This window comes from Aythya fuligula, chromosome 3 (assembly GCF_009819795.1).
Source record: "Aythya fuligula isolate bAytFul2 chromosome 3, bAytFul2.pri, whole genome shotgun sequence".
Lineage (NCBI taxonomy): Eukaryota > Metazoa > Chordata > Aves > Anseriformes > Anatidae > Aythya > Aythya fuligula.
Window position 1 is genome coordinate 37,832,205 of NC_045561.1, and position 16,464 is coordinate 37,848,668.

At 53.2% G+C, this 16,464-nt stretch overlaps 1 protein-coding gene across 1 annotated transcript; it reads right to left on the reverse strand.

Moving 5' to 3' along the window:
• Positions 1 to 13,031: 13,031 nt before the first annotated feature.
• On the reverse strand, positions 13,032 to 16,235 carry SIX3 (SIX homeobox 3). Its single transcript, XM_032185561.1, has 2 exons — positions 15,472 to 16,235; positions 13,032 to 13,224 (listed from the first exon to the last, which is right to left on the reverse strand). Exons 1-2 carry the CDS (start codon positions 16,233 to 16,235, stop codon positions 13,032 to 13,034), a joined length of 957 nt encoding a protein of 318 aa, XP_032041452.1.
• Between the last annotated feature and the right edge of the window lie 229 nt (positions 16,236 to 16,464).

The window sequence follows — 16,464 nt, forward strand, 5'->3', positions numbered from 1 at the left end:
TCAAACCTCAATAATTAAGTGATAGTTAAGGCCTCTGTGGCTCTGACCCAGGCAATCTACGGGTAGAAAAGTTAAGTATTACTCTACCCATTTCTCTTAATACACTGTCCTTGAAAGAGTCGTTTATGTACACCATGGGATAAAATTACTAGATGGTGTCATTATTTTAAATCAATCAACAGTCATTTGGAAACAAACAGACAATAATATGAGATGATACCTCAGGGAAAGCACCTCTGCTATGAAAACAAGGCACTTTACAGAAGAGTTGACAAAACACAGACTAAGTCACAGTGCTGTTACTTAAGTACTATGGCACGCCTCATGGCATGGTTTGGAGTGGGATTCAGGTGGGAAACTTTAAGAATATCTGCCTTTAAATATGGTATTGGTAACCATACACGGGGGGTTGTTTGTTTGTTTCTGCAAATCAAACAGTTATTCTACAAGGAATACACTATTGGAATCTCTTGACATGAAAAATAAAAAAAAATATCCAGACTTCTTTACACAAAATCACCTTACATACATCTAGAGCTGATGTTTGTAAAGGCACCTGCATGGGCTTATAGCTCTGGGCAGGGAGCATAGCTCCGGCAAAGAAAAAAGAGCCATTCCTGTGCTTAAAATGAATGGCGTGGCGACCTCCCAGACCTACTGGCGACATTATCGAGCTGCATTTCCTACTGTTTGCCGTAGACCTTTTCCTCTCCGCCCTGAAAATAGGGAAAAGTTTGAGACGAGGAAACCGCTGACAGTTGTGTGACCAGTAGATGGCAGCATGAACACGCCAAAAATGCTCTCCTCGCCCGCCCGTTCCGCCTGATAACTGTACAAGTTTAAATGGATTCAATATTTGTCTTTCATATTTGGAGAGTGAAAAGTATATGTGACAATTAGAGGGTAATGCAATATTACAGTGCAAATAGGAGAGTGAAATGACTGTGCAACCGCTGAACAGTCCCCTGATTTAATTTGTTTGAACTGACCAAACTTCTTTGCAATAGCAAGCTCACCTCTGAGAGACTTGAACAGGGAAAGAATGAAGACCTGACTCCTGGCAGTCATCAGAGCAATTTTGGAAACTTCCCTGGGCCTCCTTTCTATTCTGAATAGAGGCAAACTAACACTATTTTTAGGCCAAGAAATCGCAGCAGTCTGCAAATAAAAGAAATACCTCCTCATCCATCATGAGTTTATTTGTCCTCCACAGGGGATTCTGCTGTCTGCCACAGATACTTCTGGAAAAAAAAAAAATAATTAAACAAAACGTGAATCAAATATGTCTGTATATATAGTGCATATAACAGCATCTTTTTATCTTTTTTTTTTTTTTTTTTTTTTAAGGAGCTCGAGTCAGGGCTGACAACCCGTGTGTTACAGTAACTAGATGGAATGCAACAGCTCCAGAAAACTGCCAAGAAGCAAGCATAAAATCTAGGCATCCGGGAGGCAGCTGGGCTTCTTAATTATTGGCAAATATATTTATATATAAATATTTTGCCAAGCGTGATTTGGCTTAAGAGTTCCTGTGAAGTGACCTTTTGCTTTCCTTTGTTTTGTGTCTGTACACATGTCCTAGATAGATACATGGAGAGAGAGGCAGAGACGCACAGACAGAGATAAATAAACGGATTTCACACAGCCCTCCAAAATCCCAAACGATGCTTAATTTAAACGAAGAGGGATATGAAGCGAGGCACAAGTGCAAGCACAGATTTTAGAACTGTGAAAATATGTCAGCAGAGCATCATTTTTTTGGTTCAGACTGATAATCACTCCCTGCTCTCATTATAAGATCAGAAGGGCCATCTGTCCTCTCTGGATAATTTGGAGCTCAGATACAGTGAGCACCCTTGTTAGAAAATGACCCTCCCACTCCATGTAATCACAAGCACTTGCAGCCCTGGGATCCGCATGCAGCCAGCCAGGAACAGATTGGTTCCAGATCAGTATTGATTACGTATAGATTCGGGCTCTATTTAGTGCGTTATTTTGGTGAGAAGGTTTTTATTCTGGAGGGGGGATGTGACTTGTTTCCTGCCTGCGTTTTCCATCCTTCAGTTTTTCGGACTTTCCTCTCCCCTCTCGAGGTGTAACGCTAGCGTGTTGGATGAGACCGAGGAGCATCTCGATTTTGTAATGGGAGAAGTAAACATCAGTCTGAACAATGCAGCTCGAAAAGCTGTTTCCTAATACACAGCCCCCATTTGTCTGCAGTGAGCTGTTTCCCCTCTGACACACGGTAATTCTCGGAGTGAGCGCCTGAGTCATTGACAGCCGCAGCAGAGAGGTGCAAAATCCGAGGATTCTTCAACATTTGCTCTGGACCTGCAGATAAAAAAGAGTCTTAGCGACTTTACTAGCATCAAACAAAGTCATTAGCCGGAGGGAAGAGTCTTGGCAAGGGAGCATGAGCTACCTTCCTTTGGTGACACAGATTCAGGGACAAAGTCCCGTGTCCCACCTTCCCTCCTCCCCCCCCCCCCCCCCCCCCCCCCAACCAAAAACTGCAGTTTCCTGACAAGGGGAAAACTTGCTCGCCGCATGTGCGGAGCGGAGCGAGTGTACCCTTTTTCGGGGAAGAACCCTTGTGGAACTAATTCATCCGGGATCATTCCTGTGCGGATCAATGCGTATTGTATTGCTAATGGCAGAACAAAGATTACAAATAGGACGGACAGTTTCAGGACATCAGGACACGGGGAAGTCGCAAGCGGGAGGAATCCGATTTTAGCGCTAAAAGCCCCGTTGCCTCTGGCGACCCGCTAAAAGAGACTTGGGTTTTCAAGAAGTGCGTTATTATTCTGATGGTAGCGGTGTCTCCTCATTTGTAAGACAATGACATCTAATAGGCACCGCGGAGCGGGGTGCCACAGGAGCCCCCAGGGGTGCCCGAGCCGCCGGGCGCGCAGCCGCCGGGCGCGCTCCCGGCACCTCCCGGAGCTGCTGCCCCCCCCGTTCCTCCCTGTGCCCCCCACGTCCTCGTTCTCCCCCTGTACCCCCCCAGCCGTGGTATTTACAAACTCAGCCGCCTTGGAAGCCCGGTCCTACAGCAGCCTGCGGGGATGGGCGCTGGCCCCATGGGGGTCCGGGGGGTGCATTCCCGGGCTGGGGACGGGCAGGGGCTCGGCACCCCCGGCGGGAGATTTAGCAGGCATCCCCGCACCGCTTTGTTTTGCGGCTGTCATCCACAAAAGATCTATGCTAAAAATCAGAACAAAGCCAACGCCAAAGCGAGCTGAGCCCAGGTAACTCTCGCTGCAAATGCTGGCGGGCGTGAGAACGGGTGCACTTTGGGGTAATCAAAATAATGTCTCAGTTTATGCCAAATATTTTTTTTTTTTATCCAGCAGCTAAATCATTTCAAACGCTGGTTTGGCTTTTTTTTTTTTTTTTTTTTAAAAAAAAAAAATACTCCGTCTCTACCTGGTCTTTCGCCTCTCTTTCCCTCTTTTCATAATTTTCCTCTCCAAGGAGAGCTGTGTTCGCGTATAACTCAGGCACGTTGTGGCAAAGGAAAGGGAGAGAAAGTGAGTGCCGTACATAAAAACTAAAGCGCAAGGTAGCTCCAAATGTCTGAGGGAGACGCATATGCCTACCCTCACCGAATATTTCTGCATTTCTGGTAGGTCGGGCTCTGCGCCTGCTTACCTCTGTGTAGTGCTCTGGAAGAAAACCCTGTAAAATCGCTCTACGCCTGCCGGTGCGTGTGGATACCCAGACAGATAGATAGATTGCACTCACGTAATCTGCCCGTGTCTATCTATCTGGGAGGATTAGTTATCTCTGTATCTTTTGAGAATTAACAAGGGCGAGAGATTATGTGTCAATGTACAGGCAAGGGCTATGAATATGAAACCCTCTGTACATCGTCGGGGCGCATTCAGGCAGCCGCTCAGCTGGAAGCTCATCCCCGGGGCTGATGCGCCTCATCCCCGCCGAGCCTTTGGACGGTTTCCTCCGAGTGCCTCCACCGGGGGACTGCTCGGCGATGCACACCCCTGCTTTTCACATCCGAAGTCTCCAGAATATGACATATGTCACCACCGTGCCTGCGCTGCGCTGCAAATTGGCAGCTTCCCCCCACACCCCGTCGCACACACCTTTTGTTCCAGGCAAAAGAAACGTTGTGGGGGAGCCGGGGAAGGAAAGGCAGGGTGCCGGGCCGGCAGGGGACACGGGGGCCGAGAGTGCTCCAGGGCCACGGAGGGAGAGATGTGGCGAGGAAGGAGCAGGGGCCGTCGAGCCGGGCCGGGCCGGGCCCGCCAGGTGTGGGGAAAGGACCGGGGCTCCGGGGGAGGCAGGGGATGCGGGAGCCGTGCGGGAAGGGCAGCGGCTGGGGCAGGGGAGGATGCTCCCGGAGAGGTCTCCCCGGCGGCGAAGGACCGCGTTTTGCAGCAGCAACTCTCCTGAGCGCAGACAATGGAGCGGGATGTTTACTGCGGGCGGGGAGACAATTAGCAATTCATCGGGAGAGATGTGTCACCCAAATGTCACGGGGAAGCTAACATGACATCTGTTTTAATGGCTCCGTGCTAATAAACTCCTCTCGGAGGGCGGCTTTGTGGGGACGTCAAAGATTATTTACAGAATGAGTCACTTTCCAAACGGGCTCAGGCGCCGTCGGTGGCGGCGGGAGCGGGGCCCGCCGGGGCCACGGTGCCCGGGCCAAGGGGGGAACGGGAAGGCCTGGCTGGGGAGGGGGCAGCGCCCCGGCACGGCTCGGTTCGGCACGGCAGGGGGGCCCGGAAGCCCCCCACGCCTCCTGCCCGCCTCCAGGTGTCGCCCGGGGCGGCCCGGGTGCCGCTTCCCTCCGCTCACGGGCTCCTCGCCCGGCACGGCACGGCACGGCACGGCTTGGCATGGCACGGCACGGCACGGGCCGCCCCGTCGAGGTGAAGGTCCCGGAGACCGGGAGGCCTCAGCACGGCGGCCGGGCTTGTCAGCGAGCGCCCTGGTTATGGAAGGAGAGCCGCTGCAGCAAAACCGGGAGGATCCCTTTGGAACAGTTACCGCGGTTTGCCTCGCAAGCACACGGTGGGGGAAGACGGTTTCATTTCCCTCAAATCCACGCCGAGATGTTATGTTCGGGTTGGTGGTTAGATGGCATGAAAGGGTTCTTGAGAAGGAGAGGGAAAAGCCTCTCCAGCCCGCGGCTGCTGGTCTGTGTCCCTGTGCCTCCCTGCTCTGTGCGCTCTGCAATGCCACGTTGGGGGGAAAAGTGGAAAACAAGAACCCGCGCTTGCAAGTACGTGCGTGCGTATAAAGAGGAAATGCGTTTGTGTATTCCTGTAGATGTATATATGTGCGTATATCCGCAGAAAGGAGAGATAATGCACCTTTTAAAGATAGGCAGAGCGAGCGAGCCAATCCAAAAAGTCTGTACGCGGGCAAAGCTGCCATTGAACGTAATAGCAGGTTATTGCAAACCTGTCTTCGGTACTTATTAATCGTCCGGATCAAATACATTAATGGATAGCGAGAATGAGAACAGGCTGAGAGCAGTCTGTCGTCCTTTCAAGGGCAACGAAAATCCGGCACTGACACCAGGGCTGAGCGCAACAGCGTGCTCCGTAACCTGGAGAGAGGGGGGAGGTGGGCTGGGAAGTGGGTGGGGAAGGAGAAAATTGCCATTGTCAGGGGAAACTAAATGTAATTTTAGGTGGCCCACGTCGGAGATGAGTAAATAAGCACTGGCTCTCAGGAGCCTCACAGTCTGCAGGGCTATTGTATTTGCGAAGCAATGGCGAGGGCAGCGGAGTGCCCGAGCCGCACGTGCAGCCTGACCCGGGGGACAGCGGCGGGGAGGCTCGGGAGGCCCGGCGGAGGCTGAGCCGTGGAGGCTGAACCTGGCCGGGCCGGGGGGCGCCGCTTCCCTGCTCCTGGAGGGGCAGGGCAAGGGGCTCGGGGTCGGGAGCCCCTGGCCCGGAGGCTGGCTCCCTTCCCTCCGACAAGTGCAGCTCCGGGCCTCGACGTGAGCGCCCGCACACAGGGACCCGCCGTCACCGGGGGAGGGATATGGGGGGGGTCCCTCCAAATCCGCGCCCCTCGCCCGGCTCTGTGCGGCCGCCCCAGCGGTGTGCTTGTCTGTGGCTTTCGAGGGGAGTGGGGCAGGGGCAGCCCTCTCTGGGGACTCCCCCCCCCGGCTGTCCCTAAGGCCCTTTTGGTGGCAGCGGGCCCAGGCTGCCCGCCGCTGCCGGGGGGGGGGACCGGCAGGGGAGGGATGCTGCTCCCCACTCCGGCTCTTTCCAGGGGCTGGGAGCCCGGTAAGCAAATCGCTGTCGCTCTTTCCTCTCCCAGATAAGGCAAGAAGTGGCTTTCTTTAATAATATGATTGAAATGTTAGGGGTATGATGCCTCCTCGTTAGTAATATTGGCTTTGCATGCAGAGCACAATCCCATCCCTCTAGACTGCTTAGCCAAAACAGAGCGTAAACTCTGTAATTAGTAACGTGTTCCATCATTAAAGAGCCCTGCTGAGAATTTCTATTTAATAATGGTCTTAAATTAGTTATGATGGTAAATACTCATCTGGAAATTCAACATCTAAAACCATCTACAATCTGGAAATGCTCCAGTGTTGCTGTAATCTCCTGTAACACAGAAATGACTATCACATTCAACCATCGCATTAGAAATCCGCTGTACCGTTTGGTCCACGCATATACAGTACGGATGTGTTAATTAGGTTAACCCATCCACTGTCTGCTTCACAAATATTTAGAAATAAACAATGAAAGCTCCTTTTTAATACGATACAGCCGGGGGAGGGGGGGCGGGGGAGCTGGGGGGGGGGAGGATCTGACTCTCGCAGTTGGGAAGTCTTTTGTTTTCAGATAAGGTGGAACTACACCGGCTTTGGGCCTAAGAGTTGGCCAAAATGCACCCACGGACGGGCACCCACGGAGGTGCCCACGCATCCCGGCCTCGTTCAGCACTCGCGGTTCCCCCTGCAGAGCATCGCTTTTACCACTCGCCTTCCGGCTAGGGGAGGTCAATTCACAGCGCGCTCTTTTATCCCTTTAAGCTGCAAACAGCTCCTTCCCTTCTGCTGTGCCCGCAGCTCGGCACCGGGCTTGGCTCCGGCACCCCTCTGAAGGAGACGGCGTTAAAAGGAGTCAAACGAGGAGCAGGGGGCAGACAGAGGAAGGGTAAATAAGCAAATAAAGCTGGATCCCCCCCGGCCGAAAGTGGAATAAAAGTTTCGCAGATGGACCGTGATTCGGGTATAAATAAGTCGTTCAGGTACACTTATCCCCACTGGGGATGTAAAGGAAAGTAATTTGTAATAACAATGGAAAATCAGCAACTGAGATACTTGGGGGTTACTGTAGGAGGGAAGCGACGGGAGGAAAGAATATTTCTGTGTTTACCTAGACGTCTAAACGTTTATCCTCTCTTCCACTAACCTTTCATGTTTAATGAATGAATCTGCATTGCAGTTTTTTTTTCCTCCTCCATGTGCCGGCTAGTTTTAAATCTGCAAGCACCACAAAGAGGCCGTGATCCCATCTGCCTATGATTCCAAATTAAAGTTCAAACGGACAGCTTACACACTGCTGATCCTGTATCATAGCCTCTCGCGACCCTTCAATTACTATTTAATAGAATTACAGTGTAAAATCCCAATAGTCTTAAAGAATGTTTTATCACAGGCTGAAGAGAGAGAATATACGGGCACCTCCAATGTTATTGAACTACATTACTGACCTATTTAGATATTAAAGGGGAATATGCAGTGTTCTACAAGACATTACAAGAGCTACTTTAATCCGAAAACATGCACATGTCTATGTGTACGTGTGTCCCCATACATACGTGAGCGTGCGTGTGTGCACGTTGTACACGAAGAATCCACCCCATCAGCGTGTGCACACAGCTACGCTGGGTGGACGTGGGTGCTCACACGTGTTCGTGCACACCCACCCACCCACTCACCCACCCACCCAAACACACACACCCCTCCGGGCCCATTCTCAAACCAGCACGCTGTGGTACACTGCAGCACTACTTTGTTGTTGCCAGGTATTGCTGGAGAGGTTATTCCAGTAGGAAAGCAATTTTTCCTCCACTCATTGAAAAATACTCTTTAATTGACCTTATTATTAAATGAACTTCCCTTAATGATGTTTCTATGGGGACAAAAAAGCAAATATTTGCAGTAGAGCTAAACCTCCCTCTAATAGCTAGGACTGGAATTAAAATCATTCGCGGTCTGGCTTTAGATACTGTAAATCTTGACTTCCAGTGTAGTTTTCTTCTTTATTTCGACCTGTTCAGCAAAGGACCTGCCTGCTATATGGGGAGGGGATCCTTCCACTTCCTCTCGGTTACAGCAAGGCGATTCAAAGCACACTCTTCCAGATATTTACATCTATCCTTTATTTATTCATTACTCTTGTGCATTTAGCTTCTCCCGCCGATCCCGAGGTGCCGAGGCGCTTTGAAGCCTACTGCTCGAAAAACGCTTCAATTCCAAATAAAAAAAAGAACAGCGCAGAAAACAAGCCAGAACAGACGTGCCTCCCCAGACAGAAACCCTTTACCATCATTTAATCGTAGCTCTGTCCCCACAGCCCTTGCCCTTTGTTATTGCTGTGCCAAAACAAAATATTTAGCCCGGCCATCGGTTGTATCCTCAGTATTTTTTCTTCCCAACTCTTTCTCTCTCCCCTCCCTTTGCCTCCCTGCCTTCCATCCGCAACTGGATGGTTTGGTTCATTTCCCCCCTTGTTTTTTTATACTCCATCTACAAACTTGTGTGTGTCAGGGCTCTCTCTACAGGGTGGTGATGCAGCTACAGGCCACGGGGATATTGTGGACTCGCGTGTGTGCCTCTGCACGCCCGTGTGAGTGTGTGTGTGTGTTCGTGTGCTCTAGAAAAAGGCGATGTTTGTCTATCTTCTCCCTGCACACGGAATCCAGGCCAGTGCGATGTGGAGCTCAATAAGAAACTGCATGAATAAACACGAATGGAAAGTTGTGCTCAGCTAACCGAAGAAATCAGAGCAATACCAGGGCACCAACGTCCACATTTTCTTTTCACTTCGGGCCGGGGCAGCAACCTCATCTGGGGATGCTAAAAATTAAGGGCAACGGGCAAGCAGATTGGAGCCCCTCTGCGAGGCAGCTGTAAGGGATCGGGGGGAACTGCCCGTGGGCTGCCCTTGGGCAGCGAGAGCCGAGATGGGGGACACGGACACAGGAGCCGTCCACGCACGTCGGAGGTCGCGGGTGGGAGCTCCAGCCCCAGGTCGCTGCCATCGGGAGGGGGGTGGCTTCGGGGCTGCGGCCATCTGCCGCCCGTCCCAGGGCCTTCGCCTCCGCATCGACCAGCCGCACTTGGGCTTCCGAGTAATTTCACCCTAATCACCGGCCGAGAATAAACTCGTGCTGTCGATAACGATCGGCCAGGCGAGGGGAAGAGGCAGGCCCTCCGGTTTGGCAGGGCTCGATAGGCCCTATCTTCCCGGGGCAGGCGGACTTAGTGGGCCAGGAGGCTTAAACGCAGCTTTTCAGAGATTTACACCTCAATCAGCCATTCAGGTTTTTAATGCAAATCCGAAAACAACATCATTTACCCGTTCCGGAGCCCAGCACATCATTACCCATACCCTCGGCACCCCCAGTACGCCCCCCACGCGTGTCGTAAGCTCGGCGGGAAGGGGGGACTCAAAGATCCCCCCCGTGGGCCTGCTACATCTGCCACGGCCACTCGAGTTTGTAGCTCAAGTGGCTTTTTTTTTTTTTTTTTTTTTTTTTTTGGGGGGGGGGGGGGGTAGGGAGGGGTTAATAGTAGGCAAGTAACTGCCCTGCCTCGGGGGGAGCTGGAGCCCTGGGCCCGGAGGATCTGGAGGGAGGCTAAAGGCGATCTCTGGCCTCCCCCGGCTGCTGCGGCACGACGGGGAGATTTTTTGGGGCCTGATCGGAGGGGAGAAAAACCCAGCGGCAGCAGTGTAGGGCTCAGCTGGGGTGGGTTGCTGCTGCTGCCGGCTCGACGCCTTCTAGCTGCAGCCTCCAGACGCGAAAACGGAGGAAGGGAAAGAAAAAAAAATCCCAAACTTTCACGCCTCTGAATCCTTTCAGGTATTAAAGCCCGTCAAAAATAAAGCAGGATGAGAACGACACTCCTACCAGCGCGGAGCAGAAACATTGTGGCAAAAACTCCAGCGCAGAAGCATCGCGGATCGCCTTCCGACCGAGCCCCGGGGTGACTCTCAGGGCCGGGATTTCTTCGTCTCCAGGCCTTGGCTGCTGGAGGGAGAGAAAGAGCAGCCCGAGCTCATGCGTGCCTGGGTGCCCATCATTTGTGGGCCTTTTCCCCCCTCTTGGGTGTTTTTCTCCTCTCTAAGTGCCTCATGGGGGAGGGGAAGCCCTAAGCCCCCTTCTCCCACCCCAACGGTACACGGGAGCGTTATTGTTCCCACACACACAACCCCCCCCAGCCCCAGCAATTCCCATCCTGGCACAACCGGGAGTTAATTTCTTCAAAATCACCTCCCCGGCCTCACCAGTGCCGCCGGGCAGTGAACCCCGACGGGGCGGGCGCTGCCCCCGGGACGAGCCGGGGCACCGGAGCCTGGTAGCTCTCGAGGGCAGCCGGAGGAGACCCTCCCTTACACACGCACATATACACAACACACACACACACACGAGGTTCGTGGGCTCCCCTTTCCTCCTCCCGGCCCCGGTCAGAGAGTCCCACGGGGGGCGCGTCCCCGCTGTGCCCCGCTGCAAGGGCGCCGCGCACACACGCGGCGTTTCCTCGGGGGCAAAGGGGGTGTGGGAACGTATTTGCATTTCAGCTTATTCCTGAAAATTGTCCATTAGTGGCTTGCTAGAAGCTCTCACACCCTAGGGGGTTCCCCCGGTTCCCCACGTAGCCTCTCGGGGCGGGAGGATGCAAGGGGAAGCCCAGGCGCTTCCTAAGGCTTTCCATAAACCTCGCTTGGACTTCCCAAAAAAAGGGAGGAGGGGAGAGGGGGAGAGGACTCAGGCAACACAAAGGTAGATCGGAAGTCCGAATTAGTTTGGAAATGGTCAAGAAATTCCAGGCACGTTCCTCCCTAAATCCCTGGTAAGTTTCAAAATTGTATTTTCAAGTAAAAACAAGTTTAGAATTTACCTCTCCTTAATTCATGGCTGAATAATCTGCCCAGGGCAAAGTAAAACTTTAATTAAAAAAAAAAAAAAAAAAAAAAAAAAAAGGAAAAAAGAAGGAAAAAAGAGAAAAAGATGCTGAAATACTGTTAGTCATGCAAATAAAGGCTTCTTTCAGCACATTACAATATACTCCGGGTTCGAGGGGAGGAGCTGCAGCCCGCTTAGGGCGAGGAGTTTATGTTTTTGTTTTCATTTAAAGCTACAAAACAAAACCCGAAATGTCTTAACCGCTCTCTGGAGACACCCGGTCCCGCAGCCGGGCGAGCCGGAGGAATCCTTTCAAGCTGGGAGTCCACAGCAAAAGAAAAATGAAAAAGTCCCGCGGGGAAAAACGCCGGAGCCCGCGGTGGCGGAGGGGACCCGAGGGACACGGCGCAATTCCAGCCCCTGCGTCCCCCCAAAATCCGCTCGGGGGTCCCGGCGAGCCGGGCAGGGCGGGCTTTTCCGTGGCGGACAGAAACACCAACAGCGCTGGGTAGATAAGAAAATGGAATACTGTATTTGATTTAGAAAGTTTGTACATATAGATAAACACGCAGTTAAGGAAACAATAGTTTAAGCGTCCTACGTGGAGTTTAAGAAGAGACCCCCCAAAGCTGCTATGGAATACTCAAAATAGCTTTTGCATAAGATAACTACAGTTGCACCCTAAGCTTTTTTTTTTTCTTTTTTTTTTTCTTTTTTTTCTATCGCTGAGGTCCCTTTTGAAAACCTAGCACGTCAGATCTTGACAGCTAAGTTTGTGCAAGGAACACCGAGTCAAGGAAAATAAAAAGGAGAGAGAGAGAAAGGGTGGGAGGGAGATAGACAGAGAGAGGGGGGGAGAAAGAAAGTGTAGAGCAAATATCATATACAAGCATTTCTACACATATATTACAAACTGGGAAAATGACCGCATCATTAAGATATACATAATTCATATAAAATTTTGAAATAAAAATAAAAATCTGTTACAGTCATAACTATTCTTTTTCCACATTTATAACCAGTACCCACACAGGCAGTGACAGAAGTGTAGAAAAAAAGGTGCTTACGAATAAAATGATTGTCTGCTGAACAAAAAAACAGAAAATCGCATCTTGGCTGGACCATCAGTTGGACTTAAAAAAAAAAAAAAAAGAAAAAAAAAAAAACAGAGAGAAAGGGAGAGGGAGAGAGAAAGAGAAAGAGGACCAACAAAAAGGCGATAAACATTTGATATTTCCCTCTTCAAGGAGTTCCTTTTTAATTTTTTTTTATTTTTGCTTTTTGTACAAATTCGATCGGAGTTTGCATTTGTTTGTCTGTTTTCTGTTTGTTTTCCTTTACTATAGAGAATATTTTTTCCCAGATACAAATTTAATCATCATCATCATGCAAGTGGGTGAAATGCGTCCATGGAAAAGCGCAAAGGAGAAATCGTGCTTGTCCTAAAAAGAATACAATTGTCACTTTTGCTTTTTTTTTTTTTTTTTCTTTTTCTTTTCTTTTCTTTTTTTTTTTTTTTCTTTTTATATATATAATAATTATTATTTCCCGCCGCCCCCCCACCCCCCTGCTGCAGCACCAGCGTTTGTGACTGTTGAAGTTTTAGCTCCATCTCTTGGTGGTGGTGTTGGCTGACGGTGGTGGTGGTGGATTCTCTGATCCCTGTCTGTTTGTTTGCTATTATGTTTGGGTCGGGTTTGGCCTTTTCTTCCCTCCTCGCTGTGTGTGTGCGTGCATGCGTGTGTGTGTCCTGATTCTAGGTTGCCTCGTTTTGTTCTGCTCGGGTCGGGGAGAGGGTGCTTGGTTGTTTGGATTTGGATTTTTTTGTTGTTGGTTGTTGTGTTTTTTTTTTTTTTTTCCTTTTTTTTTTTTCTGATGTGTTTGTTTGTTTTCCGATATCATACATCACATTCCGAGTCGCTGGAGGTTACCGAGAGGATGGAGGTGCCCGTCTCGGCTCTTTCTGTCAAACTGGAGACGCTGGTGGTCGGGCTGGCCGCCGTGGACGGAGACTCGGCCGAGCTGTGTGTCGGGCAGCCGGGCTCTGCCAGCGACCGCATGCCGCTCTGTCCTATCGCCTGGTGCTGGAGCCTGCATCGCGCCGGGAGACAAAACAACAGCACAGCCCCTCTCAGACGCCGGCCGCGCCGAGGGGACGGCACCCGACCCGCCGCGATCCCGACCCGCCGGGACAGCCGTGGCACGGCTCGGCACGGCACGGCTCGGCCAGGCACGGCACGGCTCGGCACGGCCTGCCTCGCTGCTGCCTCATGCTGCCTCGCCCGCGGAGCCCTCGGCGGCCACGGAACCCGGGTGGGAGCCAAGCACCGGTCCCCAGCCCCCGGTCCACGGTCTCTGGTCCCCGGCCCCTTATCCCCGGTCCGCGTGTGAGAGATGCGCTGGCGCCCAGCTCCGTGCGATCAGCGAGGCTGGGGGTTTCAAGGGGCCGGCGTGGGGCAGAGAGAGGCGATTTCACCGCCCCGCGGTCCGCAGAAGTCGAGCCGCTGCCCCCGGGGCATCAACCCGGCTCCCGCCGCCGGCCCCGAGCCCCGGAGGCCTGGCAGAGACAGGGGCTGAGAGCGGGAGCCGCTGCCCCCAAAGGTGCAAAGGGCTGGGGGGGCCTCCCCGGGCCCAGCTCTGGGTGCTCGGCGACCATCGGGCCGGGCCAGCGGTTCCCTGCAGGCAGGGGGGGCCTCGGGAAGGTCCCGTCCCGGAGAGGCGACGCCACGACTGCAATGAAAAGGGGCGATTGTGGAGCGCAGCGCTTGTCTCCGCTCGAAATTTAAGTCCCTTTGCCATTTGAAAGCCGAAAGGAGCCTTAAAGCGCTGGTCCTTTCAGCCTCTCAGCCACTTCAGGGGCACCGCTGTTGAACGTTTATGTATTTTTTAAGAGGCGATAAATAATTTCCAGGTTCGTTATCGTGCTGTGAACACTGCTTTGTGCCTGTTAATTCTGCTCGAAGCCCAAAGAAAGCCGGATTCGGGGATAAGGGGAAGACGCTAAAAGTCCTGGACTGAGCAGCCGGCCACAACCTATAACGCCTAGCACTGCCAGTGTGAATCAAAATACACTCTTCACTCCACTGATTCTCGCCAGGGCATTTTCTATTTAACTGTCTGCAAAGCACAGAAACGCATAGCCTGTTTATTCTACATTTCTCATTATCTTAAGTTGTCTAATTTCAGCGTCTTTGATTTTTCTCCCATTTACAATTCCTGGTGCATTCATCTGCTGTCAACAGCGTTGAGTCAACAAAAGCATCCGTAGGCAACTTCTGTTTATTTACAGTCCTAAGCTGATCTGTTTTCCATTTAATGGAAATTAAATGGCCAAGCACTTTTAGGTTGCATTTCTCCTACAGAATCTTGAATCAATAGCACCAGCGCTATAATTAGGAGGAATTTAAGAGACAGCATTTAAAAGAACAAGAAGTTTTGTTTACACGCTTCCAGTGGTAAGCAAACTTAAATTAAAATAAAAACAGCGTAGCAAGCCGGATTAAGGGTCCAGTTCCATTTGCAAAACAACTTTTACAGGGGAAGACAAGAAATGAAAAGCAGGGAGCCTGGCTTTTACCACGGCAAAGCAGCAATGGTGATAATAATAATAAAGACACCGAGGGACGCGCAAACAAATGCCAGTGTAACCGCACGGGAAACACACGGCCAGAGAGCTAGGTCGCCAAGGGGAGCCAGCTGGGGGACGGGGATGGGAAAAGAGAGGCTTCCCGATCTCCGAAGGGTTTTTCTCCCTTTTCCTCCCTGCGACGAGCTGGTGTGGGGCGCGCGTGTGCGCGGAGGTCCCGCGGAGCGCGCAGAGGAATAGGAACAATTGGAGAGGAGCCGCCCGCTCTGCGGCAGCCCGCTCGCTATCGCACGGCTCGGCTCGGCCCTGCAGCGGGTGGGGAGGCCTCGCCAGACCCGTGCCGGCGGCCGAGAAGCCGAAAACTCGAGCAAAGCCGCGGCGGCTCCGGCTGCGCGCACGGAGGTAGCCAGGGCCGGGCGCTGCCCCCGCCGGAGCCGCTCCTGTCGCTTCGCCCGCGCCCGGGGGGACCTGCTCACGCCCGGGGGGACCTGCCCACGCCCGGGGGGGGGGAGGCGGCCCTGCCTGCGCCCCGGGAGCCCGTGAGGAGCCCGAGCAGGGAGCGGGGCGCGGCGGCAACTTTGGAGCCGCGCATCCCTGCGGCGGCCGGGGCAGCCCGGGCCGGCCGGGCGCGGGGGCCAGATTCTACCGGCGGCAGTGAGGAAGAGGAGGGCAGGGAAGGGGAGGCGAAGGCGCGCTGCCCGCGGCCCCCCGCCCGGCCCCCGGCCCGGCGCCGGGCCCGCGGCCCCACTGACCTGTTTTTAGCCGCCGCCGCTCTGTCTCTTTGCCTTCGGTTTTTGAACCAGTTGCCTACTTGCGTGGGGGTGAGCCCCGTGGCCTGAGCCAGTTCCCTTTTCTTGCTGGGGTTGGGGTAAGGGTCCTGCAGGTACCACTCCCTCAGGAGGCTGCGAGTCCTCTCCTTGAAGCAGTGCGTCTTCTGCTCGCCATCCCAAATGGTCCTGGGCAGCGGAAACTTCTTCCTCACCCTGTATTTATCAACCGGACCCAGCGGGCGACCCCTTAGCTTCTCGGCCTCCTGGTAGTGAGCTTCGAGCCACATGGCCTGCAACTTGCCGTGGGACTCCTTGGTGAATTTGTGGTTCTCCAGGATGTGGTAGAGGTCGCGGAAGTTGCCCGTGTGGAAGGCCACCACCGCCCGGGCGCGGAGGATGGACTCGTGCTTGTTGATGGCCTCGCATGCCCCCGGCGCCACCGGCAGCGACCAGAGGAACCTCCCCAGCCTCTCTATGTCTCCGGTCTCCTCCAGCGTCTCGCAGACGCTGGCCACTTGCTCCGGGGAGAAGTTGAGGGTGGGCAGCTGAAACATTGACAACTCTTCGTGGGGTGCCCGGGAGCTGCCGCCGCCGCCGCCGCCGGCCCCGGGGCTGCAGCCCGAGCCGCTGCCGCTGCCGCCGCCGCCGCCGCTGGCGAGAAGGAGGGAGCGGTGGTGCGGGTCGGCGGCGAAGTTTGGCAAGAAGAAATGGGTGGGATAAAGCTCTAGCGGGGACCTGAACACCATGGGATGACCGGGGAGAGGGGGAGATAAATCAAGGAGAAAAGAAAGAAAGGGAGGAAGAAGGGAGGAAAGGGCACACGCACCGCGCACGCATCCACACCCGCACACGCACACACAGCCACATAGAGGCACGGGGGCACAAGCACACGCAGGGGCACACACACGCACACGCACACACACACGCACGCACACACACACACGCACTCACACACACCCGGCCCCGCGCCGCCGC

Excerpts from the sequence above, each read along its gene's own strand:
- SIX3 (XM_032185561.1), bottom strand. The coding sequence starts at position 16,235 with ATGGTGTTCAGGTCCCCGCTAGAGCTTTATCCCACCCATTTCTTCTTG. Across the intron at positions 13,225-15,471 it reads GCGGCGGCGGCTAAAAACAG|GCTCCAGCACCAGGCGATAG; the intron begins GTCAGTGGGGCC and ends GGCGCGATGCAG.